General features: G+C 52.3%; 1 protein-coding gene across 6 annotated transcripts in view; it reads left to right on the top strand.

Annotated features, from left to right (window-relative positions):
* The window catches only part of CACNA1D (calcium voltage-gated channel subunit alpha1 D), a 309,818-nt gene that overhangs the window by 242,704 nt on the left and 41,061 nt on the right, over positions 1-26,053 (top strand). For 4 of the 6 annotated variants that reach the window (XM_057705783.1, XM_057705782.1, XM_057705781.1 and 1 more), the window contains 5 exons: positions 1,031-1,232; positions 3,275-3,433; positions 4,924-5,034; positions 22,285-22,413; positions 24,689-24,754. In XM_057705783.1, the coding sequence (XP_057561766.1) occupies positions 1,031-1,232; positions 3,275-3,433; positions 4,924-5,034; positions 22,285-22,413; positions 24,689-24,754 (667 nt within the window). Of the gene's footprint in view, positions 1-1,030; positions 1,233-3,274; positions 3,434-4,923; positions 5,035-14,288; positions 14,373-21,828; positions 21,874-22,284; positions 22,414-24,688; positions 24,755-26,053 lie in introns of all 6 variants that reach the window. The other 2 variants (XM_057705786.1, XM_057705785.1) reach the window with 2 other exon arrangements.

Raw genomic sequence — 26,053 nt, 5'->3', positions numbered from 1 at the left:
GAAGGTAGCATACGAAAGGAGAGTCTCTTGTACCTTTGTGGTTCTCTGAGCCCTGACGGCACCCCAGCTCCTGCCACCAGAACATATGTATACGTTGACGGTGTTCTGAATGTCAAGTTCTCATGTCCCGAGGGACTGCGGAGGGTGGACAGGCTGGCAGGACTCTCTGGGTGTGTGGGGTGTCTGCAGAGTCCTGTGGAGTAAAAGGACAGTTGGGTGGGGCTTGTTCCTAGGGGAATTGGTCCGGGGGGAAGAGGAGCACAGGGTGAGAGCCTGCACTCTGCAGAGGCACCGGCTGTGGTCTCAGGTTGTAAACACTGCACTTTAGCAAATCTGGGTGGCAGCTGCCACCAGGGTTGGCAGGGAAATGAACAAGCTTGGGGCTCAGGGGAGGTGGGCTCAGCTCCTGCTCTGTCCCCAGGACTGTGACCTTGGCACTTAGATCCCTCTCTGAGCCTTCATAAGATGGAATGACAGTATGTGCGCCTTCCCAGGTGGATGTGAAAGCATCTAGCACGGTGCACCCCTGGGGTGGGTGCCCAGAAAGGCTGAATCTGCATCAGGATGGGTGTCAGTTGAACTGGGAGCTGTTGCCGTAATTTTCCCTCTTTCTGCTCCGAGTTCTGCTTGGCTCATATGTAACATTAGTGCCTGTTTCAGTTTAGGGAACGTCTGATCGTTCTTTGGAAATGTCCTGGCTGCTCTCTCGTTGTCTTGTGTTTGCAGCTTTCAGTTCTGCCAGTGTCTTCCGTGTGATGTCCTTCCTCTCTTCTGTCTGTGAAGAGAAAGGAGCATTTCTGAATATCTGTAAAATTTTCTCCAGTCCTCAAAACAATCAAATACATCCCCAGGGGTTCCCTCTTCCAGGTGCCGAGCCGACTGCCTAATGCTCAGGAGGCTTCCCACGGGAGCTCCGTGTGTCCAGGGGCCTTGGGGGGGGGGGCTCCCAGTGAGGGGTCTGACCATCCGTGCCCGTGGAGGCGGTCAGAAGGCAGCGGGGCTGGTGCTCACTGGGTCCTCTCCTCTGCAGGTTGCTGTACAAAGCCATCGACTCGAACGGAGAGAACGTTGGCCCCATCTACAACTACCGTGTGGAGATCTCCATCTTCTTCATCATCTACATCATCATCGTAGCATTTTTCATGATGAACATCTTTGTGGGCTTCGTCATCGTCACATTCCAGGAGCAGGGCGAGAAAGAGTATAAGAACTGTGAGCTGGACAAAAATCAGGTTAAAGTCGCACACTGTTTGGGCTTCCTTGAGCAGAAGAGGACTGACTTTTGATTTTCCCTTGAGCAAAAGAGGACTGATTTCTCTTTTGACGGCTTCCCGTGTGTGCAGAGAGGGGCGCCCACCAGCTCTCTGTCCCGGGGGCTTGGGCCCTGCTCAGAGCACACTCTCAGCCACTGTGAGTCATCAGTGTTGAGAGTCAGTTTCCCAGATACAGATTAGGCTGTAATTTTGAAATTTACCCCCAGACATTTGGGTGGGAAGTCAGAATACCTAGGCCACCTTCTGTGGTCATGGCCCACTAGTGACAGCTCAGAATCATGTAGGGCAGTGTGGCCTGGGGCCAGAAAGCACCTGGAGACACTCGCCCGGTCCCTACTGAGGGATAGACGTTTATCTCCTCAACCTCGGGACTGTTGACACTTGAGGCTGGCTAATTCTTTGTTGTGCTTCCTGTGCATGGTTGAGCAGCATCCCTGGCCTCTAGATTCCAGCAGCACCTTCTGCCCCCAACCCTCATTCCTGCTCCATTTTTGGTGGCAACCAAATATATCTCCAGACATTGTCCAGTGTCCCCTGGTGCCCTATCACACCACATGGAAAGTTGCTAACTTTAACCCTGGGGCTGAGATTGCAGTGGCGTTGCACTCTTTGTCTGGCGCCCGTCTGGTCCTGTTCTACCTGCACCTGCTCTGTGACTGTGGGTGCGTCCACCTTCCTGTCTGGGCTAGCTCCCTTATCTCTAAATGGAGGTCACGAAGGAGTTACTTTTAAAGGTCTCTTTCAGTCCTGGAAGATAGCCTGTGAGATCGAGGCTCTGTCCTGGGAGTTTCCCCCAGGCACGCTATCAGTAGCCATCGCTGTTTGACGATTACATGGTGAGCGAGAGTCATCTGCCGGCCTGGGCTTCCTGAGGGGAAGTGGCTGTGCGTGGTGAGGCCGTCTGTCTCGGGTCACAGCATCCACATGGGGGAAACACGAGGATAGTGTGGTTTGTAGGAAGATATTGCTGTGAGTCGTTGGGGCGTCCCTGCAGATTCTATCAGCAACAGTCTGAGGGAGGCCGGGCCCAGCTCTTCACCCCTCCCAACCTCCGCCAAGGAAGAAGAATGTCAGGGCAAGACCCAGCCAGCCAGGCAGCACCAGAGCTGAAACTAGGTCACCACGAGGTCCAGAATAGGCTCCAGCCAGGGATCGCAAGAGTCAGCATGTGAGGTCACAGCAGAGCCAGGTCCTGGACAGAGAGAGCCTGTCTGAAGTCGGAACCCAGAGCCAAAGCAGGAGAACAGGGGACGGGTCTGGGCGTAGGAGCAAGGAGGGTCTGAGGCTGAGCTAGAGGCTGTCGGGGCTGGAGGCTCCCTCTGGTCTTGCTGCAAAGGGTGGACCGGTCTCGGCCCGGCATCCGTGGGCGGGGCGGTGCTCTGGCCATCATCACAGACCACGTCCTGGGGGTTACGAGGTGAACGTGACAAACCCCTGAGCCTGAAAAGCTCTCAGACGGACACACAGCTCACTCACCGTTAGACACTTCGGGTTAACACGCTCGCTCTGGCTTCTGGGAGGCGTCTTGTGTGGGTCCATCCTGGAGCAGCCAGGGACCCCCAGTCTTGGGGAATCAGCCCAGCCCCTCTGCTTATTGAGGATTTCCTTGCCTCTCATGACTTGGCTTCCTTCCCTGGGCAGGAGAACTACAGATGTACTCCACCAGCATCAAGGAAGGGCAGGGATGAGACGTGGGTCGAGGCTTTGCATCTCTGCCTATTGCACTGCAGGACCTCAGTCTTTTAAATAAGTAAAATGGAAGCAGACTGGGTGCCTCTGCTTACCCTCCACGCCTGCTGTGAGGACCAGATGAGGTGACAGAGCTGGGGGCCCCTTCGTCGGTGATGCTGAGTGGTACCCGTGGGAGTTGCTATGGTGGCTCCCCCTCATCCTTGGTCCCTCCCAGTAGGTGTGCAGCAGCGTTTCAGGGGCAGACAAGAACTGCGTCCCTCTCCCGTAGACCTGCTTAGGACCTCCGTTGCTCTTTTCTGCCATTGCAGCGTCAGTGTGTGGAATACGCCTTGAAAGCACGTCCCTTGCGGAGATACATCCCCAAAAACCCCTACCAGTACAAGTTCTGGTACGTGGTGAACTCCTCGCCTTTCGAATACATGATGTTTGTCCTCATCATGCTCAACACCCTCTGCTTGGCCATGCAGGTAAAGATGGAGACGGCCGCGTGCATCACGTCTGGGCCTTCGGCACAGCCCCAGGCCCCAGATTCTGAGGGTGGAAGGCCGCCCCCTCGCTGGAGGAAGGGGTTTGATTTTCTGAGGAGTCTGGGCTCTAGTTTGGCCCCACTCCCACGCTCGCTGACAGTTGCCACGGCAGTTTACAATCACTCTTTCGCATGAGAGTGTACAGCGTGACCATACGTGACGTTTCCGTGGAGTCCCAGCATGGCTTTCAAGCCTGTGAACCTTTACTGTGAGCTCCTGTGGCCAGGGAGTGGTTGAGGGCTAAAGCTCTGTCTGTGTGGAGCTGACCAGACAGGGTCTTGACTCCTCAGCAGCTGGGTGACCCGGGGGAAGTTATTGAACTCCCCCGAGCTGGGCTTGCTTTATTGGTAAAGTGGGACACAGCGTTTCTGCTGGGTGATCCGTGTCGGGCACTTTGCTCTGGGGCTGTCACAGCGTGACACTCCTGTCCTCACGTCGCTCTCAGCGTGGTGGTGGGGAGCCTTCCAGTCCGTAGTGTCCTGAGTTTGACCTGAATGACAGCTACTCTTTGCTCACACTGGGGGCAAAGGATGCACTTCCCTTCAGTGGGCCACGTTGGACGGCAGAGGGTATTGACAGTCAGGCTTCCCAGCACCTACGTTGTTTAGTGGGTCTTGCACTAGGACAAGAGCAGCCAAGGTCTACGTTCAGTTCCCACTGGCTTTAAGAACTTGAGCAGGGACTTCCCTGGTGGCACAGTGGATAAGACTCTGTGCTCCCAATGCAGGGGGCCCGGGTTCGATCCCTGGTCAGGGAACTGGATCCCACATGCATGCCACAGCTAAGGAGCCCACCTGCCACAACTAAGACCTGGTGCAACCAAACAAATACATAAATTTAAAAAGAAAAAAAAAGAAGAATGAGAAAATCAAACCAACTCCCAGTTCTGTCTGGAAAGTGAGTCTCAAGACAGTCAAAGTTACATGTTCTGGCCCTTACCTTAAATTTAAGAATTCCTTATGAATGAGAAGGATCCTCTGTTGATGTAGGGAAAAGCATGAAGTCAAGATAATACTGACTTTGATTAGATACAGGCCTAAATGGCATGAAATGTATCCCTAACTGAATCCTACCTTTGTCCATAGACTTGCGGGTATGTTCTGCATTGTGCCTCAGTCAGGGCCTGGAATATAAACCCTCCTGGGAGAAAGGGTGGATGCCCTTTATCCTGAGCAGAGGACAAGGATGTCTTTTTCCCCTTCATCGTTTGGTCACCCTCATCTTGTCAGGGCCCCCTGCGCTTTGTCAGGGGGGTCAACCGTGTGTCCTCGCAGGGTCAGTGGAATCACGGGGAGAGGGTGCTGGACCAGGGAGGTTGCCTCCACATCCAAGTGGGGGAAGGACGCCTGCAGGGGGTGGAGGGCTGGGGCGCCTCCTTTTGCACGTCCAGAATGGACCCCTGAGAACTGTGCTTCTGTCTCCATCCCCAGCACTACGAGCAGTCCAAGACGTTTAATGATGCCATGGACATCCTGAACATGGTCTTCACCGGGGTGTTCACCGTCGAGATGGTTTTGAAAGTCATTGCATTTAAGCCTAAGGTGAGTTGCTGAACCCACTTATCAAAGGCTGTTGCTGAATCACCCCCAGAGAAGCACCCCACTTCCTGTTAGTCTTGTGTTACTGGATTGTGCTGAATTGTTCTGGCCTTTTAACTAGGTTATCACCTCAGGACGTTAAAATCTGATTAGGGCATCTGTGTACACATGGGAAGAGAAATCTGCAAAAAGCAAAACCTCGCAAAAACAGTTCTGAGAAAAAGAAGAAGAGAGAATTAGGAATTTGCAGAATGGAGATGGTTTTGAAACCTGGTTTTCTGTTTCTAGAAGAGCGTGTATCAGACAGGCTCAAGGAATCGCCTCATTACTGAGCATTGGAGACGTTGTTTTCACATGACCCGTCAGAAATAATTCAGCCTTGATTTTGCTTTTGGATTTCCAGTGTAAAGACTTCGGTTTTCTTTGTTCTTGGTCTACAGCATCTTTTTCACCTTTTATGGAAAATTCTACCAGCTGCAGACCTCTCACAACCATATCATCTTTTCATTTGTTTAATTTAGAAAAATTTCACTTGACTTTAAGACAAAACAAGACATGAGCATTTTAAACCACGTTAGACTGCTCTGTGTATTATGTCTCCTTTAAGGAGGGAGTGAATCCAGTCCACAGTTGTCAGTGTCTGTAGCATAATAGACAGATAGTACAGTGTCGAAGAACACACATGATTCTGAAACCAGACCGGTTTCAAATCCCCGAGCAAGTTGTCAATACTTAACTGCTTTGTGCCTCCATTTCCTCATCCCTGAAATGAGGACACTAGTAGTCCTGCTTCACAGGGCGGTTTAGAGGAGGGAGAATCACTCTGTGTGCCATGCTTACAAGAGTGCTTGGCACGTAGCCCATGCCACAGACGTGTCAGGACTGTCTCTGTGATGACCACCACCCCATCATCAAGCAGCGATGTCCCCTTGTCCTAAAACCCTAGACGCAGGAGCAGATCCTGGCTGAGCTGTGGGACATTTGACGCTCAGTTTCTTTATAGCACAGACTTCACCCATCAGAGTTAAAGAATGAATTCAGTGAGCCCGGTTTTTTGTTCAGCAGGGTGTAAGGTATCTGACAGCACTAATTTAAGTAAGACTTGGGCTGTGAAATGACAGCTTCCCATCCTCCATACTCCAGTGCAATTCTCATTCGGAACTGTTCCTTTCTTTAATTTGAATTAATTTCTGTGCAATCTTTATCAGATCTTTGTGGACCAAAAAGAAAGGACACTTGTAAGTGATCAATCGGGGTGATGGCAGTGGGGTCAGATTTGGCAATTTTGCATGGCCAGATGCTATTTACTGTGACTTGTCCATACCTCCATAAATACACATTTCCTCCCCACCCCCAAACTGTTCTGAATTTCCTTTGAGATTTTTGGTTTGCTTCCCTCTCCCCTTTCCATCTTTGAACAGCATTTGTCTGGGCTGAGGGACAGGTTGCAAAGTAAGAACTTCAAAAGTCCTTGATCAAGGCGACACGGAACATATCTATGCAGCATTTCCTGGGTCTCTTCGCCATGGCTTCCCCTGCCTGGTGATGAAGCTCTGAGAAGGCGCATTTGCCCACGGCATGTGTGTGAGTCCGTGTGTGTCTGTGTGTGCGCTGTCAATGGCTGTGTCCGGTGAACTGCTGATACCAAACCTGGGAGCAGAGTTCAGTGGCGTGTGAACAGACTGGTGGGGCAAAGGGGAAATGAATAGCTAATTTATAATCAGTGCTGATAGATCAGAGTTTTAAAATGAGTGATTTCCGCTAGACATTGTGGCGCTTTGTAGTTTTCCTCCGCGAGGTATCTTCACAGCAGAAGACAACCTCAGATCACAAGTGAGAGAAATTTTAAAACAGCAATAGCCGCATCTCTACGCTCGAGGGGCAGTGTCCCTGCGTTTGCGAAGCAGGTGGATTTGATGTTGTGACTGTGTGTCTGGAGGAGCCGGAGAGAGTCGTTTCACCAAGAAGCAAAGCTCTTCTTAAAACGCTTCCCGACTCTCCTGTCTCCTGCTGGTGTTAGGAAACCAAGGCCAGAGGAGTGGTCTCCCACTGAGAAGTCAGCGAGGCCCTCCTCCCCATCAGAGGGGCAGTGGGCTGAGGAGCCGTGGTCCAAAGGCAGCAGAGGGAAGAATCTCTATGAGGAGATGGCCAGCGGACAGAGGGCTGGGAACCTGGCCCATCCGCCTCACGTCGGAAAGTCTTTGTCTCTCCTGGGGAGCTTTGTCGCAGGGTCCTCTGGGGCTGCGTTCACCTCAGTGAGGGGCACACGTTCTGGGAGAACTTGACAGCGCCTGTCAGGAGAGATGGGGTTGCAGCTGTTTTGTAATAGAAATACAGAGGGTAAAATTACAATCCTTCCTGGGAGGTGAGGACCCTGGGGGAAGGGTTCAAACAAGTGGACGAACCTGACTTCTTTTATACTCAGGGGCCTGACGGGTAAAGGGGGCCTCCTGAGCGAGAGCACATTTAGAGGGAGGTGGTCCAAGCTGGGAGTTTCCCTGGTGGGGAGGGGGGATCACTCCAGGGGAAGAGTTGTTTTGAGTGTGAGTTAGGCACGTGTGGAAGGTGCTGAGACGCCAAAGAGCCAAGGAGCGAGGGCAGAGCAAGCAGGCTGCTCAGTGGATTGTGTCGACTCCCCAGGCAAGGCCCAGCCGTTGGGCATCGACCTCGTGCACTGGGAGTGACAGAGCCGCCCGAGGGTTTTGAAAGGTGGGCCATGATGTAGGTAAGAGCCGAGTCTTCCCCTCCGGTACTCCCAGGGGGCAGCCAGTGACTTCTCCAGTGAATTCTCTTGCTCCACGGAGGCAGACTGAAGAAGAAGGGCTTTGTCCACAGTCCTGGCTCCTGTAGGCCTAAAGAGTGCTTCTGATTTGTCTGAGGTTCCTTCCTTGTGCTTCCAGAAGCCATTCATCTGATGTTTTGTTCAGCACATGTTCAAGTACGTTACCTGCCTCCGTTGTGGGCTTTTCCTCAGGGAGCTGCACTTTGTTCCCACGCCTTAGACCTCGAAGCATTTTGATCTTGGGTCTACACTTGACCCCTGACCAACTTGCGGGTTAATCCAAGTGTCACTTAGAGCTGCCCCTCCCTATTTGAGGTTCCACTGCATCCACGGATTCATCCAACCATGGACCATGTCGTGCTGTGGTATTTACTATTGAAAAATATCCACATGTATATGTTGGACACATACAGTTCAACCCCACATTGTTCAAGGGTCAACTGTACCTTGAAAATGTCTAATTTACCTGCCCAGACACGTGAGCTTGGAAAAAGTCAACTACTGGGTTTGGAGAAAGAAGGAAGGGGTTTAGTGTTGTCCTCATGCTTCTGTGCAGAGCAGATGTGCAGTGGACACTGGGTCCCCTGGTCCCACCTGCCTCCCAGGACAGCACTCCCTCCCCAGGGTCCCTGGCAGGAATAAGGCTGCCTAATCAGCCTCAGCAATTTTCCTGGAGTACATTCTGCACCTCCTGGAAAGAAACCCTGATACTATCTTCTCCATTCTTCAGTGATCACATATTTCTCAGTGATTTATTCTAATGCCAAATAACACTTGAGAGGAAATATTCCTGTTCTTAACTAGAACTTGATGTCAGACTCCTTTATGGGCTCAGTCTGTCCCTTCAAGGCCAGGGTCTCCCAGAGCTCCCTCCTGGTCCCCTTCCACCCTGGTAAGACGCGTCCACGCCCAGAGCCTCGGTGGCCAGCTCACCCCACCCTGGCCTCCACTGCCCTCCTCCCTCCGGCATTACTTGATTGCCAAACCATCTCCTGTCTCTGGCTTCGGGCCCTTCCCTTCATCTTCATACACCACATACTCCCTTTGTAAATCCAGAGCTGACCATGCCACCTATTGTATGAGAAAAACAATTTTCTTAGTTGAATATGCAGAGTCCTGCAGCAAACACTAGTGCACTTACATTTCTGCCTCACTTCCAGCCACACGCTCCCGGCCGTCCCTCGCCTGCACCCCGTCCCCAGCGTCAGTGTGCGGCACCTTTCCGTGCCACGTGCTTCTGGGTCTGGAAGCGCTTTGTCCGCCTTGTTATCGTTCAAGGCCTGGCTGGAACGTGGGCTCCTCTGTCACAGCGTCCCCAGCCCAGCCCGGGCCAGCTCTCCCCTTCCCACGTGCTTCTGTTAGGTGCTCACCATGCGTCGTCAACACCAGCACCACCCGTGTCTCTCTCTGCATTAGCTGACGAGCAGCTGCTCAGGGTCACAGGCTGGGTTGTGCTTGTCTCACGCGATGCCTGCTACGGGCTGGCTATTCAGCGGGAAGTGCTGGAAGGGAAGAATGGATGGATGAGCCTGTGGGCGAGCCTCTTGGCATCAGACGCTGCCCGCTTTTCTATCACGGGAGATTTGGGCAGAGCAGAGTGGCCAAATGTGAATGTATTTTTCGTTACGCCTCCGCTTGACCTTTGGAAGGCTTATGCTGGTTAGAAAGCTGTCCATTACAGTTTCCGCCCACAGTTGACACTGTGGGTCATCCTTTGGGTCAGATGCTTTCCAGATAGTCCCTGGCAGAAATTGGTAAGTGATCTGGCTGCCTCAGTAAACCCCAAAAGGCCGGGCAGCGAAAAGATCCTGGACTCGGGCTGTTTCTCTTGTTCCCATTACACAGACCTTGCCACCTGCTTTGTGCCACGCCCATGCTCTATCCTACCTGGGGGTCCAGCTCTGCTTCCAGGAGCCTGTTGTCTGGTGGGAGGTGACACTGATGGACAATCAGGATAGAGTTCTTAGAAACAAGGGAGCTTCCTGGCCCTAAGCCCACGTTAGTCTGCGTTGTGATTTTAAATTTCCAGAGTCAGATGTGTTTCTGCGTAACAGATGTTATTGCTTGTGGCCGACTTGCTTGGTCCCTTCAAATGGGTGAGGCTGGACAAAACATAATAAGGGCCAGCTCTGGCTGGGTTGGTAGGGACTTCTGGTTCCACCCGAGGGCTCCTGGCCTCAGCATTCAGTTGCAGGAGGCCCTCTTGTCACTGGCCAAGAGGAGAGAGCGTGGAGGTGGGCACCATGCTAGAAGCCCTAAGCTTCTGGTTACCCAGACGCTGCGGTGACTTTGATGGGAAAGGGCTGGGGGCTGAGTGATACTCACTTGACGGTGATGTTATCACACAGGAGGCTACTTAGCAGGGAAACAGCATGTGGGAAGAAGAGGAGGGCTGATAGTTTCTGCCTCCCCTGGGCCCTTAGCAGAGCCACCTGGCCAGAGCCTGTGATTCCAGCCACCTGCACCAACTCAAGCCTCCTGTAGCCTAGATTAGGGGTGTCAGTCCAGAAACCCTCTAAAATTTGGGCACGATTTTGTGAGTGCCGTGGGTCCCCCAGAGAGGAAGTTGATGAGATTACCGGAGAGTTCCGAGACCCCAAACATCAAGCCCCCATCGTGTTGCTTTATGGTGACTTTGTACATCACCGTGGGCCAGGATGGGCCAGTTGGAGAATAGTTTGTAGGCAGATAGGAATGACCCAAAGGTGAACACCCATCATTCTGGAGAGACAGAGACACACAGAGAGGGGAGCTATTCAGGACTAAAGTCTAAAGTAGGTAAGAGGGGCATTCAGTGCACAGGTGGTGGGCTTGGCCTCCAGTAAAGGACATGCTGCAGCAAAGGGGGCCGGGCCCAAGGTGCGGCTGTGGGCAGGGGCTGGCTGTGTGCGGGACGGGACGGGACGGGAGGGACAGGGGTCTTCGCCACTGTGTGCACTAGAGCCCTAGTTGTTCCCGATGACCCCCTCCGTGTTTCTAAGGCATCCGTTCCTCTCGTGAGGAGAGGGGAAGGCTCACCATGCTCTCTGTAGCTCTGGGTTGCCATGAAATCCATGGAGAAAAGGACAAGCTCTGCCCCTCAGAGTGTGCTCTGTGGCGAGGCCGCCGGTCAGCACACTGTTGGTTAGCATTCGTGGTGATGCGAATAATTTAAGAGCCAACCCTGTGCCCTCACAACCCAGGGGCAGGGGTGGCACTCAGCACGCCACGTGACGCAGCTGACTTTTTTTGGTTAGATGTCGTGCTCGGCGAGGGCCGCTACGTGTGCCTTTACGTCCCGGTGCAGGCTCTGGGTCTCATCTCTACCGGCACAGCTTTTTGAGGGGCACCAGTCCTGTCCTCACAAAGGCCCCACCTCTCCTCAGTTTTGCCAGCCGAGAGTCCCGCATCTTGAGAACAGAAGCTGAAAGGTGTAAGACGTTGTCTTTTTTAAACAGCCCCTCCCGTTAGATGTGTATCACAGACGATCAGAGTTGGTGCAGGCAAGCTTTTGTGTACTTATTAGAGGGCTGACAGGGGTCTGGGAGGGTGGCAGTCCATGAGGGTAAATAACTATGAGAGAGGCATGGGGATTGTGGGAGAGGAGGAGAGAGGAGATGGAGGGTGAGGTCAGAAGGCATGGCAAGGGTCTTCCCTGGTAGCGCAGTGGTTAAGACTCCATACTCCCAATGCAGGGGGCCCGGGTTCAATCCCTGGTCAGAGAACTAGATCCTACATGCGTGCCACAACTAAGAGTTCGCATGCCGCAACTAAGAGTTCACGTGCCACAACTAAGGAGCTGGTGAGCTGCCGAGACCAGCTCGGCGACTCGAGGTGAGTGACGGGTGCCGCAAGCTTGAAGAAAACACAGACACAGACTGAAGAAAACACAGACACAGACTGAAGAGAAAGATGGGACTCAAGACCTCTAGGATCAAGAGCCTCACCGATTCATCCCCACATTGCGTTTATTGAGTTCTTGGCATCGCCTAAGGGTCTAACACTCCCACTTTAGTCCCACAAACAAGGTTATCTTTGAAGTAAACAAACAAAGGCCTCACATGACTGGGGCAATGATCTTTGTTTGCCTCCTGGGTCCGATTTGAGCTGGGTGTGGATTTGAGCTGGGTGTGGATTTGAGCTGGGCGTGGAGAGCAAAGCAGCCCTGGGGGCAGGAGACCTCTCTCAGATGGATTAGGGGTCTGTGCCCCACCCCCGTTGGCCCCTCTGCGACTGTGCCTGTCTTAGGTTGTTCCTCCCCTGAGGAATCTTACCCGTCTCAGGCTAACTAGCCATCCTCTGGGGCCAAACAGGGTGATATGAGGTGTGCAAGAGAGAAAGGGGCTGCGCCCCCAGAGAGGGTCAATATTCTGTTTCCACGGTAGCCTATGCCCCCAGGGTCTCCACGCCCAGCACCCTTAGCTCCTCCACTGCTCAAGCAGGACATCCTGCATCCAGTCGCTCGGCCCACATACTTTAATTACTTTTAGTAACATTTACAAGGTTTGAGAAAGACTTCTGAATGTCTTCCCACAGTGAGCCGCAACTAAGAGGAGCCTACCTGCTGCAACTAAGGAGCCCGCCTGCTGCAACTAAGACCCGATGCGACCAAATAAATAAATAATAAATACGTATTTTTTAAAAAGTCATGGCAGTTGGTTAGAAAAATCTCACATGGTTTAAGACGAAATTTAAAAAAAATCCCAAACCCTGAGTCAGTGTTAGAGCTCTGCCATAAGTGCACCTGGGGTGGTTAACAGTGACTAGAACAAGCATCCTTGCTCCAGGGGTGGGAACAGCCAGCGTGTGCACTTTCTCCGTAGGGTCATAAAAGGCTGCTCTGCAGTGGCCGCCTCTGGGCCTGCACTTCATCACCAGTCTGTGGGACCTGACACGGCCGTGTACCTTCCCTTCTGGTGTTCTTCATCCAGCACTAAGTGTACCCAGTTGTAAGCACACTGGGCCCCTTTATATATAAGTCAGACATGAATTTTTATTTCCACAACACGTCCTGACTTGTTGAAAAGACACAGCTGATTTGCAGACAGTGGTTGACTTTGCAACCAGAAGCCTCCGTGCCCTGTGCTCCCCCCCACCCCCTCCAGTGGAGGGCTTCCGGGGGGTATCAGGAGACAGCAGGCTCTAAGGTAGCACCTCCTGTGCTGAGCTCAGAAGAGGGTGCAAAATGTATGCCATGTGTACACGGGTTCGTAAGTCACAGTCATAGGGATGTTGTACCTTCCACAAGACAGAGGACCTGACATAACAAGAATAGGGCAGAGCTGCATGACCAGCAATGTGCAAGTTGGTGGAAGGAGGGGGCATTGCCACGTGTCAAGCACTGTGTGGGTTCATGGCTCTGGGCTGGGTGGTGGGATTTGTGGGAGGGGACAGAGCAGTCAGCACAGCCCTCATCCTCAGAGGGCTTTCCATGGGGGTAGATCTGCAGGCAAAGACCCCATCTCTCTCAGATCAAGACCTGAGAGAGATTCGGAGTCCCCAGGATGAGAGGTATAAGTCAGGATGATCAGAAAAATGCCATCAGGGCGTTGACGTTTGAGCTGAGTGTGAAGGAGGAAGTGGATGTCGGCAGGTAGATTTGGGGTGGGGAGGCCAGGACTGCAGAGGCCTCAAAAGGTGGGGAAGAACTTGGAGGTGGTTTGAAGGATGGAAAGGATTCTCAGCCTGGAGGATGCAGAGGGAGGGGAGGAAAGCCAGAGCTGGAGAGGAAGGAGGAGCCTGCGGGGTGGGGGTTAGGGGCCGCTCTGGGGGCCAGCGGGAGCCCTCGAGCATCGTCACCATCACTCGGCGCTCCTTTCCCTGCGCGACCTTCCCTGCACTGGTCCCCAAGCCCCACAACCCACACCTCTGTGCCTTGGACAGTGTGCATCACTGGCCTGTCTCCCTGTAAGCCTTTGTGTCCCTTTAGACCGAGAGCTCCATGAGGACATCCTGCCACAGGGCACACCCTTTGCAGTACTTGGGCTGGTGAGGAGGGCACAGGCATGCTGGGTCGTTGCAGGGGCACAGGAGTGAGAATGTGTGCAGTGCTGGTCGTCGTGCTCTTGAAGTGGGAGAAGCGAAGGAGGTGGGGTGATTGGGGACCCTATGCAAGGAGTAGCAGGGCCTTCTCCGCCCTGAGCTAGCAAGGGGTTGGGATTGTGACCCTGGGTGCAGGGCAGGGTTGCCAAGTGCTTCGCTCTGTCCTGCAGATACGAGGCTTGGTTCCGGGCTGCCCAGGGCCGTGGTCTGCATCGTGCATGCCTGTGTGCGTGTGTGACGTGTGTTTGTGAGCGCGTGTGGCCTCTCTCACACATGCAGGTGCCCCCGCCCCGTGTCCCTCTCCACCGGTGGACAGCATGGTCGCTTCCCTTTGGCCCCCCCACCCCACCTGGTTGCTGTGGGTGCTGCGGGGCCCGGGCGTGTCCCCGTGTGGTCGGCGTGGCATCTCCTTCCTGCGTGCTCATCAACGTCTGCCCCCGCCCGCTCTGTCCAGGGGTACTTTAGTGACGCCTGGAACACGTTTGACTCCCTCATCGTAATCGGCAGCATTGTAGACGTGGCCCTCAGCGAAGCCGACGTGAGTATGTGCCCGCCTGGGGCCACCTCCCGTCCTGTCTGTGTCTGCACACCTGCCCCACTCTGCACGGCATCACCTGGACAAGTCACAGAGCCCAGTCGTACTTGATCGAACACCAGGCGTTTTCGCACGAGAGCTGTGGATAAGAGGCCTTTTAGCGTAGAGCTTAGTTCCCAAGGCCTTCAGACACCAGTCGCCTTTTGGAGGACTGACTGTTTTGCAGCGTTACCCCAGCCAGCGGTAGGCAGGGCAAGATAGGCATCTATAACTGTATTTACTTGCTGCGTCAGAAGCGATACCCAAAGTGACGTACCTGTAACATGTTTGTTTCAGGGTGATTTTTCAAGTAGCCAGGTGGCTTAATGCTAGAACGTTCCCCTTTTATAACACTGTCCTTTTCTTCTTTTTTTCCTGTTGTGCTTCCTCTCTTCTGTGGCTTCTGAATGCTTGCCCTAACAGCACTATTTCACTGATGCATGGAACACTTTTGATGCCTTAATTGTTGTTGGTAGCGTCGTTGATATTGCTATAACTGAAGTGAATGTAAGTAGCAAATTTTGTGTCCTATAACCTAATTGTTCTTGTGAAGTCTAACCTGGAGGAGATCAGAAACCCTCCCCGCTGATCTAAAGTATACACTTTAGAAATGCACGCACACATCTGTTTCAAAAGACTGAGAACGGATTTTGTCTTCTTCCCTCCTTCCCCCCGCCCACCACCCCCTTCCCCATCCCCCCCTACATGTGAGTGGGAAGTAAATGTAGAATTGCCGTTTTGGAACGAAAACATTATTTTTAAAGAAGACCTTATGAAATTGTTAAGGACTAGGAGTTAATTGGGTGGGTGTGTGAACATTATTGCTCAGTAGCTGGGTGACCTTGGCAGGGCTCCGTGCCTCAGTTTTTGCAGCCCGGAAGCAGAGTTCATAATGTGTGCCCCGGTACCCATCGCGGTTCTGTGATGGCGCAGGAGGGAAGCCCCACCGCCGTGCCCTGAGCACGTGGCCGCCATTGCAGGTGTCCTTACCGATACCCTGTGTCTGCTGAGCCCCGCCTGTGACGCTGGGGAACATGCCTGTCCTGGGTCCCCAAATAGTGATGCAGGTTGGAAGCTGCCCTGGGCCAGGGAAAGGAGGGCATTGTGGGTTTCAGGAGAGGGTGTCAGTGCTCCTTTGTTGCACCCTGTTGAATCCAGTGTTGAGGAGCTGCGTGGTAGGTGGAGTGACTCCCCCCTTCAGGAAGCAGCCTGAGAACCTTCCTCAACATTCGGAGGCTGCAAAAAGGGGAGCACCGCCTCCCACTGGCCCCCCTTGGACCTGACCCTTGCCCAGACTGGAAGGGCCTGATGCAGGCAGAACTGGCCCTGCCCACCTGGTCTGTCCCCAGTTCAGCAGCAGACCTCTGTGGGCGCCCAAGTTGTGTGGAGCCCTTCGCAGGGACGGGTGGAGCATGGGGTGGCTGCCATGCCGTGCTGGCTTCCTGCTCCACAGCGCCAACCCGGCCCTTCTTCCCCCATGCCTGGCTGAGAAGGGGTTGCCACGCTCTGCCTGGCTGACGCCTGCGGGATCGTATGGTCCCTCCTGGTGCCCAGACAGCCTGTATCAAATACGAATAAGATCTCTGTATGCCAGCGCTTTGGGGGCCAGGCTGACTGTGGAGTGTAGAGTAGCAGGTCAGCACTAGCCTGGACCCGGGCCTCAGTTCCCTCGTGGGCCCACTGCGGTGAATGATGTCTGCCCTCCCTGCTTCGTAGGTACGTTGCATTGATGAAATGATAGGAGTATGTGTGAAAATACTTGCTAAAACCCCCAAAGTGTGAGGGAGACACAATGGTATTATTTTAAATATAGATTTTCCTTGTAATAATAAGCGAAATGACCTGTAAGTCATTACCATGTCCATGAGGGTATGAGTTAAGCCTCATGACACTCAAATTCATGCCCAGCTACTGAAATGGTATTTTACTAGACTTAGGTGCATAGATCCACCAACCTCCATAAGCCCAGACTTCTATAAATTCCACTGTATGTGAAATATTCCACAAGTCAGGTATAAAATTGCCATTCATAATGTGTAACTTACGCTTGGTCATAAAATAATCTGATGCTAATGGGAGAACAGCAGGGCCCTCCCTGCGCTGCCATGGGCTCTCTCCTGAGTTTATGACCAGACATCTGCCTGCTTAATCTATCACCATGGAACGTGCTTGCAGCTTCTATCAAAGTACACTTACGTGAACATTCTGGAACCAGACTCTTTTGTAAGTCAGAGGTGGTCTATAATGGAAGTGAAAATATCACAAATGACAGTTTGAGCAGGTCTCCCTGGAGCACTCCATGCTTCAAGTGTCGTGCAGGTGGTGGGGTCCATGCTTAGTGCCTGGGCATCAGGATGTGGCCAGGGTTTGTTCACCAAGCAGACAGCCCAGCTCTCTAATGCCTGACCCCCGCTCTGGTGCACCGCCGACAGTGCACGCGGCTTCCTGGCTGCCTCACCGTGTCCCGCTGCACGTTCTCTCTGGTTCAGCCCTGCTCAGCAGTGTCTTAGACATGTCCTCCTTCACCTTTCATCAGTCAGGAAAGCCACAGGTCTATAAAAGCCCACACGAAATTTTTTAGTTAAAATTTATATTAAATTAAAAAAATTTTTTTTAGTTAAAACTGAAATTAAAATTTAGTATCTGGGGTATCTGTACGATACAGGCTTTCACTGACATTCAATCAGACTTTCAAAAATCACACTAGTCAGCATCCTTGTACTGTTTTTCAGTATGTGACCTTTCCCCTGGTCAGGTAGAGCCTGAGACCAAACCTTCCTGAGCTGGGAGCAATGACATTTCAATGCCCTGGGCCAGTAGAAAAACACCGTAGAGGACCTCAGCATTTCTGTGCTGGGCCTTAGTGCAGAGCGGATGCTCAAGGCCACCTTCTCATTTATTCAGTCCTTCATCACATCTTTATTAGGCATCTATGTACCCGCAGGCCACAGCACGAAGACCAAAGAGACTGGGTGTCTTTAACCTCTGGCGACATACTTCTCTGAGTGTGACTGGTGGTTCCTCCATCCCCGTCTCCACCACACACGCCGAGTTCCCCAGGGAAGCAGAGCATATGACTTCCCTTGGTGGCCCTGTCCCCCGTGCTCCTGGCTCAGCAGAGCATGAGTATCTTGGTCCACTGTTGGCTGTTTTTAGCTGCTATAAGTCATCATTTTTTTGCAATGTTTAACTTGCTGTGCTGTCTCTCCCAACCTCTGTTGATCTTTCTTTTCTGTTGCCTAATTGATTTTCATGTTGGTTTTGTTTTTAGAAAATTGTAGCGGCAAGTATATATAAACATATATACGGTGAAGTTGTTGTTAAAGCGAAAGCACTCGAAAGACTGTATACTTGTCTTTGGCTTCCCCACCTTTGGTTTTCGCTGAGTTTCACAGGAGTGCTGTGGGTCGTGGTCATCTAAATTGTTTGCGGTGCCCTATTTCGTTGTCTCCAGCCTGGGGCCTGAGCTGGGGCCACCTTGGTCAGTCACGCTTGGCTCTGTGACATGCCAGCGTAGTCTCCAAGAATGAACGATCTGGCCCGGAAATGAGAAATCGAGCTTGCGTTTGTATTCTTTGCAGAAACATTTTGGATGGCCCTTTCTGTTGTCCCGCTTGCATGCTCGCCCGGCCCTCTGCATCCTGCTGCCGCCCCCTCCACGACCCCCGCCTAGCCACGCCCGCTCCTGGTTTGCCAGCTCTCACGGACTTGTCTTCATCACAGTTGGTCTTCACATCACCAAGCTGCTAAAATGTCAGATGAGGACTGGCAGGCTCACTTCTGCCCCTTCTTTGATGCCTGTTTGTTCCTTGAATGGAGAAATGATCCAGCATCGTGTTCTCCGTAACCTGGGAAATGGCTGTTGCCGACACTTACACTTCGCTGTTATCATTATTGGTGGAGAGGCAAAACGCCTGCTTAGAAGCCCTGTCTGCATTGTTATTACGTGAGAGCATGTCCAGAGGCAGTAGGGCGCTCACTCCCAGGGACCTAAGAATTGTCCCTGCCTTGGCATGTACCCGGGGTGGACCAGGTGGCCCACAGCTACACTCAGCCTCTTGTTCTGAATCCACAGTCAGGTTGTTCAGCCCTCCAGGCGATATGCTGACTGTTTTCTAGGGACCAGGCTGCTGGTTTCTGGACACAAAGTCAGCAATCCCAAATACGGAAGCCTTCCATCCCAGAGGTGTTACATACCAGGTCAGAAGTAGTCAGAGAGAGGCTTCCCCACAAAAACTCTCCAGGATGCCTCAGGGTAACTGGTTTGCTGGGATGCTGGTTTGCTTGCTGTCTGAATTGGAAAACTGTATCCTTTCAGCTTTTCCAGGAAAAAATGGGAATTAATGCATAAATGCAGACTGATCCCTTTGCACTTGGGAAACTCAGGGCCTATTTGCCTCCCATAGTTGCAGGGGGCTGGCCCAGAGCCTACACTGCAAGAGCCTACTTAGGAGGCCTGTGGAAGGAGCTTTTCAGACTCTGGCATGTAGTTTAGCTTCCTGAGGCTGAGGGCTCATTTCCCTGTAGGGTTTCCAGATAAAGACTGTGGCATCTCAGGAAGGAGCTACCGAGGTCATCTAGCCCAGGCCCTGGGATGACACTGGAATTCCCTTATTGAAGACTGGTCATTCAGTCCCTGGTGCTGTTGTTGGAAAGCTCCCTGGGGAGTGAGACTTTCCCTAGTCTCATAGCCTCTAGGGGTGTCCTGTGGTTGATCCCAGGAGTGGCAGCTTTGCTCATGGTCCATTTCCATCCTTCACCAGCTCCCTGTGTTTCCAAGCCTCCTCCACCTCTCCTAAGGAAGATGGGGGTGGTACCTACTCTTTCTTCATCTAAGTACTGAACCCCTCGACTCCAGAAGAACCCACTGCTTAGCTGTAATAGCCTGCATGGGCTTTTCTGGTGGTCCCACGCTGTGTGGCCACTCCAGACCTAAAGGGAATGAGCTGGTGGTGGGTGACCAGCTGAACACATGGCCCAGCTTTTCCTTGGCCTTGGGTAGGGTAGCTGCTTTCAGCTCTGGCTGTATTTTGGAACCACCTGGGAGCTTTTAAAATACCCAAAGCTTGGGCACACCCCAGATGAGTTAAATAAGAATCTTTGGGGTGAGAACTAGGCATCAGAGTTGTTACAGATCCCCAGGCAGTTCCAGCGGGTAGCTCAGGGTGAGAGCTGGCCTGCCCTTTGCATCAGGCTGGCATTTGTAGTTTAAGCAAAGCTATCCTCAGCCTTCCTCAGTTCGTAAGATATTTTGGCAACTTGCATTTTCCCGCAATGCTACTAGTGACATCCTCCCCTGCCCAGTGCAACATGTGGGGGCGAGGTGTCACAGGCCGCATTGGGGGTGCACGTACCCTGGTGTACCGTTTGCTCTGTCCCTCCTTTCTTGCATGTTGTGCTGCCTTGTCCCTCCGTAAATGCTGTCTCTCCCTCTTCTTTGTGTTTTTGAACAAAAGACTACCCATGGTTTCAAGTTCATAGCCCAAGATTTGTCATACTTTAAAGATAGCAGTTGAAAAAGAGATGTCCACATCAAAAGTCAGCTTGGCTTCTAATTTTCCCATGTCCTAAGGGGGTGTAAAAGGTCTGTCAGACTTGGATCGGGCTAGGGAGGGGCCAGCAGAATTGGCTTGGGCCAGGTTGTGGCCAGAAAGAGTGTCTTCCCCTACCATCTGGCCTCCTTATTCTCTTGTAAGTCCAACACACAAGTTATGGACATTGCAAAAGTATATGGTAGAGTGTTCTGTCTTATGCACACTCTGGTCCCCTTGATCATAGGCAAATGTGCACACACACACCCCCTCACACTCCAGCTGCATAAGTGAGACTGGAGCCTCCTGCCCACAGCCCTGAGGGAGATGGTGTGGGCGAGCGTGAGAAGTTTGGTAAACGAATTCCTTCATTTGTTAAAGTCGTGAGTTAAAAACCATTATCTGTCCCTTTAAGGAGATGTGATCTCTTTTGAGGTGAGATAATAGAAGGAATGTAAAAAAAGTGACCAGGCTTCGACCAACCCATTGCAGAGGTCATGTTCTGAGCATCCCAGGTGAAGCAGGGACTCCTTTCTAACCCCATCAGAACCTGTTAGTCCTGGCTTCGTAATTTCATTGTTGAATTTCAGTTGTGATGTGATGTGCCCACACTCCTATTTTATGAATTTTATAGAGTTTTAGGTTTGATCTCAGGAGGCAGCCATTGACAAGGGTAAGACTTCAGAATGGAGTTTTTCCTTTCCCTGTATCTCCAGGGAGGAGAGCCCATCAGATGAGTGTGGGCATCCATGCGGGCACACACATCCCTCAGCTGTGTAGACACAATGTGCAGAGAGGCCCCCTAGAGCCCTGCAGAGCACCCAGCGGTTCTGGGCCCCCAGTCAGAAGAGCCTCCTTCCTTTGCTGGCCGCAGGGCAGACCAGCTGCTTCAGAGGAGGTGACTCCACTGAAGGGGAAAAAAAAAGGCTGTCATTTCCTCACTCTTGTTCAGCCTTTGCTGTTTCATTTAAAGATGCCTCCGGATATTTGTGAGTTGGCTTACAACCTCTTTGCATTCTTGTAAACCATTATGGAACCTCTCGTACGTGTTAGACACCATGATGGCCCCTGATTGGAGGGAGGCGAGGCCCCTGCCCGCTGGGAGCTCACAGGCTGAGTGGGGAGGCAGGTGAGCACAGGGCGACAAGGGCTGGGATCCTGCGCCCCGGGGCCCGAGTGACAGGAGCCCGGCCAGACCCCAGGTGAGGCAGCACGGTGGAAGCTCGGGGCACGCTGGTGCTAAGCTGTTTCTTCCCAAGAGTCAGCCAGAGCTGAGCCTCCTGGGTGGGGCAGTGAAGCCTTCTGGAGGGAAGCCAGCCGCTCTCCCGCTTGCCCTGCCTCAGTCTGCTCAGCTGCGTGGCAGCCCCACCGGCAAGGGCCCCCTCGGGCACACACTGCCCAGCCGTGCGGCCCCAGGAGCAGAGCGGGGCGGAGGAGGTCCGTGCACCTCTCTGCCCTGTTTGGCAGCCATCGTGCTCCGCAGGGTGAGGCGTGGCCTGCCTCGCAGCAGTCAGCCCCTCAGACCCACCACGCTGGCTGAGAAAAGAGAACCAGCCTTCCCACGAGAAGCAGAGTCCCGCTCGGCGTTCCTGCGCGTGGGGACAGCTGAAGTCTTGCAGTGTGTTACCTTTCACTGGACCCCTGTCAGTCTCGGCACATTGTGTTCTGGGCTGTGAATTAGAAAGCCGTGTGTCCGAGCCTGCATCGGTGGCCGCCCGCCCTCAAGTCCAGTTCCAAGCCGTGCCTGTGGCATTTCCTCAGGGAGGGAGCAGATGTGTTACCCTAAGACACGAACCACAGATTTTTTTCAAAAGGGGGGGGACCGCCCTTCCGGACCCCTGCTTCCTTCCCAGTTCATTAATACATTGTCAATCTTTGATTTCTTAAAGCCAACTGAAAGTGAAAATGTCCCTGTCCCAACTGCTGCACCTGGGGTAAGATCAGTGACTAGTCCCCAGGGGCTGGGCCTTTTCCTTGAGTTTATTTGGCCATGTCAAGTCTTCCACTAGTTGTTCCGTATTCTCCATGATTGTCCTTCCAGAACAGTGTCTGCAGTGGTTTGCATTTATCATCAGTGTCCAGTACTCTTGACCAGCCCAGCGTCCTCCTCTTAACACACTCGCCCACGTGGACATGCATGTGCTGTGTGGACGTGGTTTTCCAAGCCCTGTGTTGTTAGCATGTAACTTTTCCTTTCATATCATGCTTTTTAAGGTGAAAAGGCCCCAGAAACACACCTTTAATTCCTACCTCTGCCACCTCTGTTTGCATCTGTTGCTGTTTTTCTGAAAGTGTTGCATGTTCTACTTTCCATTGGGTTTGACCTCTCCATGATAACCCTTCAGAACTCTGAAGAGAGCAATAGAATCTCCATCACCTTTTTCCGTCTTTTCCGAGTGATGCGATTGGTGAAGCTTCTCAGCAGGGGGGAAGGCATCCGGACGCTGCTGTGGACTTTTATTAAGTCCTTCCAGGTAAGAGCCATGCCAAGGGCTTCTCTGTCTTTGAAGATCATATGTAAGTCAGTGGTTGTCATCTGTCGTGGGGGATCCAGAATCCCTTCTGCAGGACCACTGTGACCACCTAGGTCCATAGAGGACATGAAATGCTGAAGAGACTGGCCCAGCATTGCTTGGATAAATCAAATAAGATTACTTGCTTAAGAAAGCAGAGGAGAAAGCAGTAAGGACCTGCAGCTAAGAGATCTGCAACATTCCCAAGACGGATAGAGGTACTGGGCTCTATGCCCCTCGGTCTTCCCCAGGATGCCCGGGGTGAATGGCGATGTCTGAGAGAAGGAGGGTCCCAGCCGACCCCTGGAAGCCTTGTGAGGCTGCCGCAGTCCTATCCGTTGGCTAATCTAGATACAAACGAGAGACCGCTTGGCCAGCACACCATCCCCTGGCCTGGGTTATCCAGTGCCTGGGAGGATTACAGAGTGGAGGGCATCTAGATATAAACCAGGTCCCCTTTGTCATTTGTGACTCTCCGGGCTGATGCAGCCTGGTTCTTGGCTGTGCCCAACAGAACCCAGCTTCTCCTGTACCTTCCAGTACCCCACCCTAGATGTTCTGGTCTCCTGGACTTACTCACTGGGGAGGGGGCCCAGATTCTTATCAAGAGGGGCACCACGTGGGGAGTTTGTAGACATGCACGAACATTAGAAAAGGAGCCATGGATCTTTGTTTCTTTATCTTTTGACCATTTTTAATTCAAAAGTATTAACTGCTCACATTAACAAATGAAGTCATCCGAAGACACACAAAGAGCAACCCCATTGCCACCTCTGAGGTAACTGGTGTTACTATTCCAGGAAATATTTTTCTGCAGTGGGTAGAATTTTAGCAGCTAAAGAGGAGAGGGGTGGCATCTGGGGAAGGGGGTAGATCCAGAAACTCAAAGAAGGAAAGTCATAAGTCCTGTTGTGGAAAATGAGGTTGTAGGAGGAGCTGGGATGCAGCTCTGAGAGAGGCAGGGCAGGTGGCGGCCTTGGGCAGGTGAGCTTTGGTCCTGAAAAGGGATTAAATCCTAGATGGTTATTATTAATACAAAGTACCAATGTCTGTGAATGAACTGCTGTAAAAATAGAATGATTCATGCAATAATGTCATTCTTACTTTAAAAAAAATTAAACTTTTTAAAAGAAGTTGTGGTCACTATAGATAAATTCATGTCACAGAGTAGCGGTCCATAAAAATTGAGAGACTGTGCCAGTAAAATTCTTAATCATTTGCTAATCTAGAAAGAAAATGCATCCTGGTACGGCAAGGACAGCCTGAAACTAACCCTGTGGGACTCTGTTAACCCGTTCAGCTGTCAGGATGGTCCTACTGCCCTGGGCCAAGCTGGCAGTCACAGATCAGAGCTGGCACAAGTCAGAAAGTTTTTTAGCCACTGGCTTTCTGGTGACCTTTCTCAGATAGGAGAGCAAGTGGAGGCTTTATGCATGTGAGCTTGGCCTTAAGTTTAACAATCTGGGCACTCCCTGGAGGAGTGCCAAGCACATGGACATCTTCTGTCACCTGAGATGAGGGAGAAAAGCAGCTGAGGAGCCTTGGATTCAAAGACCGGGGTCTGACCCGACGCATGTGCTTGTATTTGATATTCCTAAGGAGAGCCCAGACTTGGTGACCACACAGCTAGCTCCTTTTCTTCCATGGCCCAGCCCTCACCTCTGTAGCTCTTCCAGAAAGAGTGCATTTAAAGAAAGGTGTCTTGCTTTCCACAGCCACAGCCGGAAAGTGGTTTTTTCCCTCTGACTCAGTAATTCCACTCCTAAGGCTTCATCCTAAGGTGCAAGGTGATTCTACATAGAGATGTTCCTTCGCAAAACAGCCGCTTGCCCCCACCCCAGACACGCCCACGAAAGAAAGTGGGAGCGATCTAATTGTCCAGCATTTTGGAATCATTTCATCAATTACACTAGTTTCACAAAGGAGTCCAAAGGTGACGTTAAGCATTATTCCGAGCGTGACACTGTTTAGGATTAAGACACTCTGTTAACGACTGTGGCAATCACATCGTGCCTGCAGCTTCCTAGCCTGAGGGGTGCATGAACTGCTGTACTCAGGACTGAAGCCATGCTGCTGGGCTGGGGTTTCAAAAGCTCTTCCTCGCGATTGATGTCCTTTCAATATAACATGGAAAAGAACAGAGCGTGTGCCCCTCATGGGCCTTTAGTCTGCCTCCGAGCTGTCAGGGAGGTGGGGGGCAGGAGGCTCACTGAGCTAAGTGCTTCCTCTCTTGCAGGCGCTCCCGTATGTCGCCCTTCTCATCGCCATGCTGTTCTTCATCTACGCGGTTATTGGCATGCAGGTACGCTCCAGCACCTCTCCCCTGGGTCTCCTTTGCTGCACCGCCCCAGATCTGTGGCAGGCTGTACCTTGGCCAGGTGGACTGGGAAAGACAGGTCATGATTTTTCAGCCAGACGCCTTGGCTGCTAAAGAGCTGTAAAGATGAGAAAAACATGGCCCTGCAGGAGGGAGCCTGTGCCAGGGAGAGCTGGGCTCAGAAGGGCATAGGGAGGTTGGAATATGTTAGGGGAAGCTGGGTTTAGGGCACTCCCCACCCCTGATCTGAGTCCAGAACCCTTAGTTGATTGTAGCAACAGCAAATGCTGTACTGAAAGAAGCCACGATTGTCCTATTTTCTGCATCAAAGTTGCTAAGAAGGTACTAAGTGATATAAAAGTCTGTTTATCATCTGAAAACAAACTATTTCTAGATACTGGGGGTGAATTGGGACCATTATCTCGACTCAGAAGCGTCCCTCTAAAAAGAAGCGTGAAACCAGGCGCTTCTGTGGCCTGGGGGCTGAAGGGCTGTGGGATGCTTCCTGATCCCTCCTGAGGTGGGGAAAGGGGTTGGGGCTTCACTGTCAGCTGAGCCCTAACAGGAAGTGGGCAGGTAGGGGGCAGAGCCTCCCGGGGAGAGAGAAGTGGAGGAGCTCGTGGCCCTGGACCTCCCTGGGGCTGCTCTGCCACGTGCTCCCCTGGTTTAGGTGCGGGCTTTCAGGTAAGGGAGGGCTGTCCATGAAAACGGCCTAAAGTATTCCCACAGCAGAGAAATGGTGGTGCGGGCTCTTTTATTCTGGAGGTAGAGAAGCATTTGCAAGTCACTAGGACTCTTACCAGTGGTTTTGAACAGAGAGTCAGTGTGCTTGAGGCCCTGTAATTCAGCAGCTGGTGATGCCACGGGCCCTGAAGGGTCCATTATGCCATAACATCCTCGTATAAGACTTAAGTTGTCGCAGAGAATAGCAAACCGCATCACACTCTGGGCATCAGGCTCTTCCAAAATGTCAGTCTGCTTCTGTAATCCCCAAGTGTGAAGCATTTACTAACTTCTGGTCCTTGAGGCAAAGCCCACCCTCCTTCCCATGGCTCACTGGCCCCCCCATGCTTGTCCGCAGCCTGGTCTTTGGTCTGTTTGTCACACTCACATTCTTTTCATTTCCTGGAGTGCCCTGGCCATGTAGCCTCTGCTCCTTTGCAGGCCGTGCTCCCTCTGCCTGAAGCACTCTTCAGCCTCCTTGTCGCCTGACTGGCTTCTTCTTATCCTCCAGTTCTGGGCCTTAACCTCAACTCACTCTCCCTGGAGGGCTTCCCTGACCCC

This window comes from Hippopotamus amphibius, chromosome 13 (genome assembly GCF_030028045.1).
Source record: "Hippopotamus amphibius kiboko isolate mHipAmp2 chromosome 13, mHipAmp2.hap2, whole genome shotgun sequence".
NCBI classification, from domain to species: Eukaryota; Metazoa; Chordata; class Mammalia; order Artiodactyla; family Hippopotamidae; genus Hippopotamus; species Hippopotamus amphibius.
This window is presented reverse-complemented; position numbering and strand designations above follow the sequence as displayed.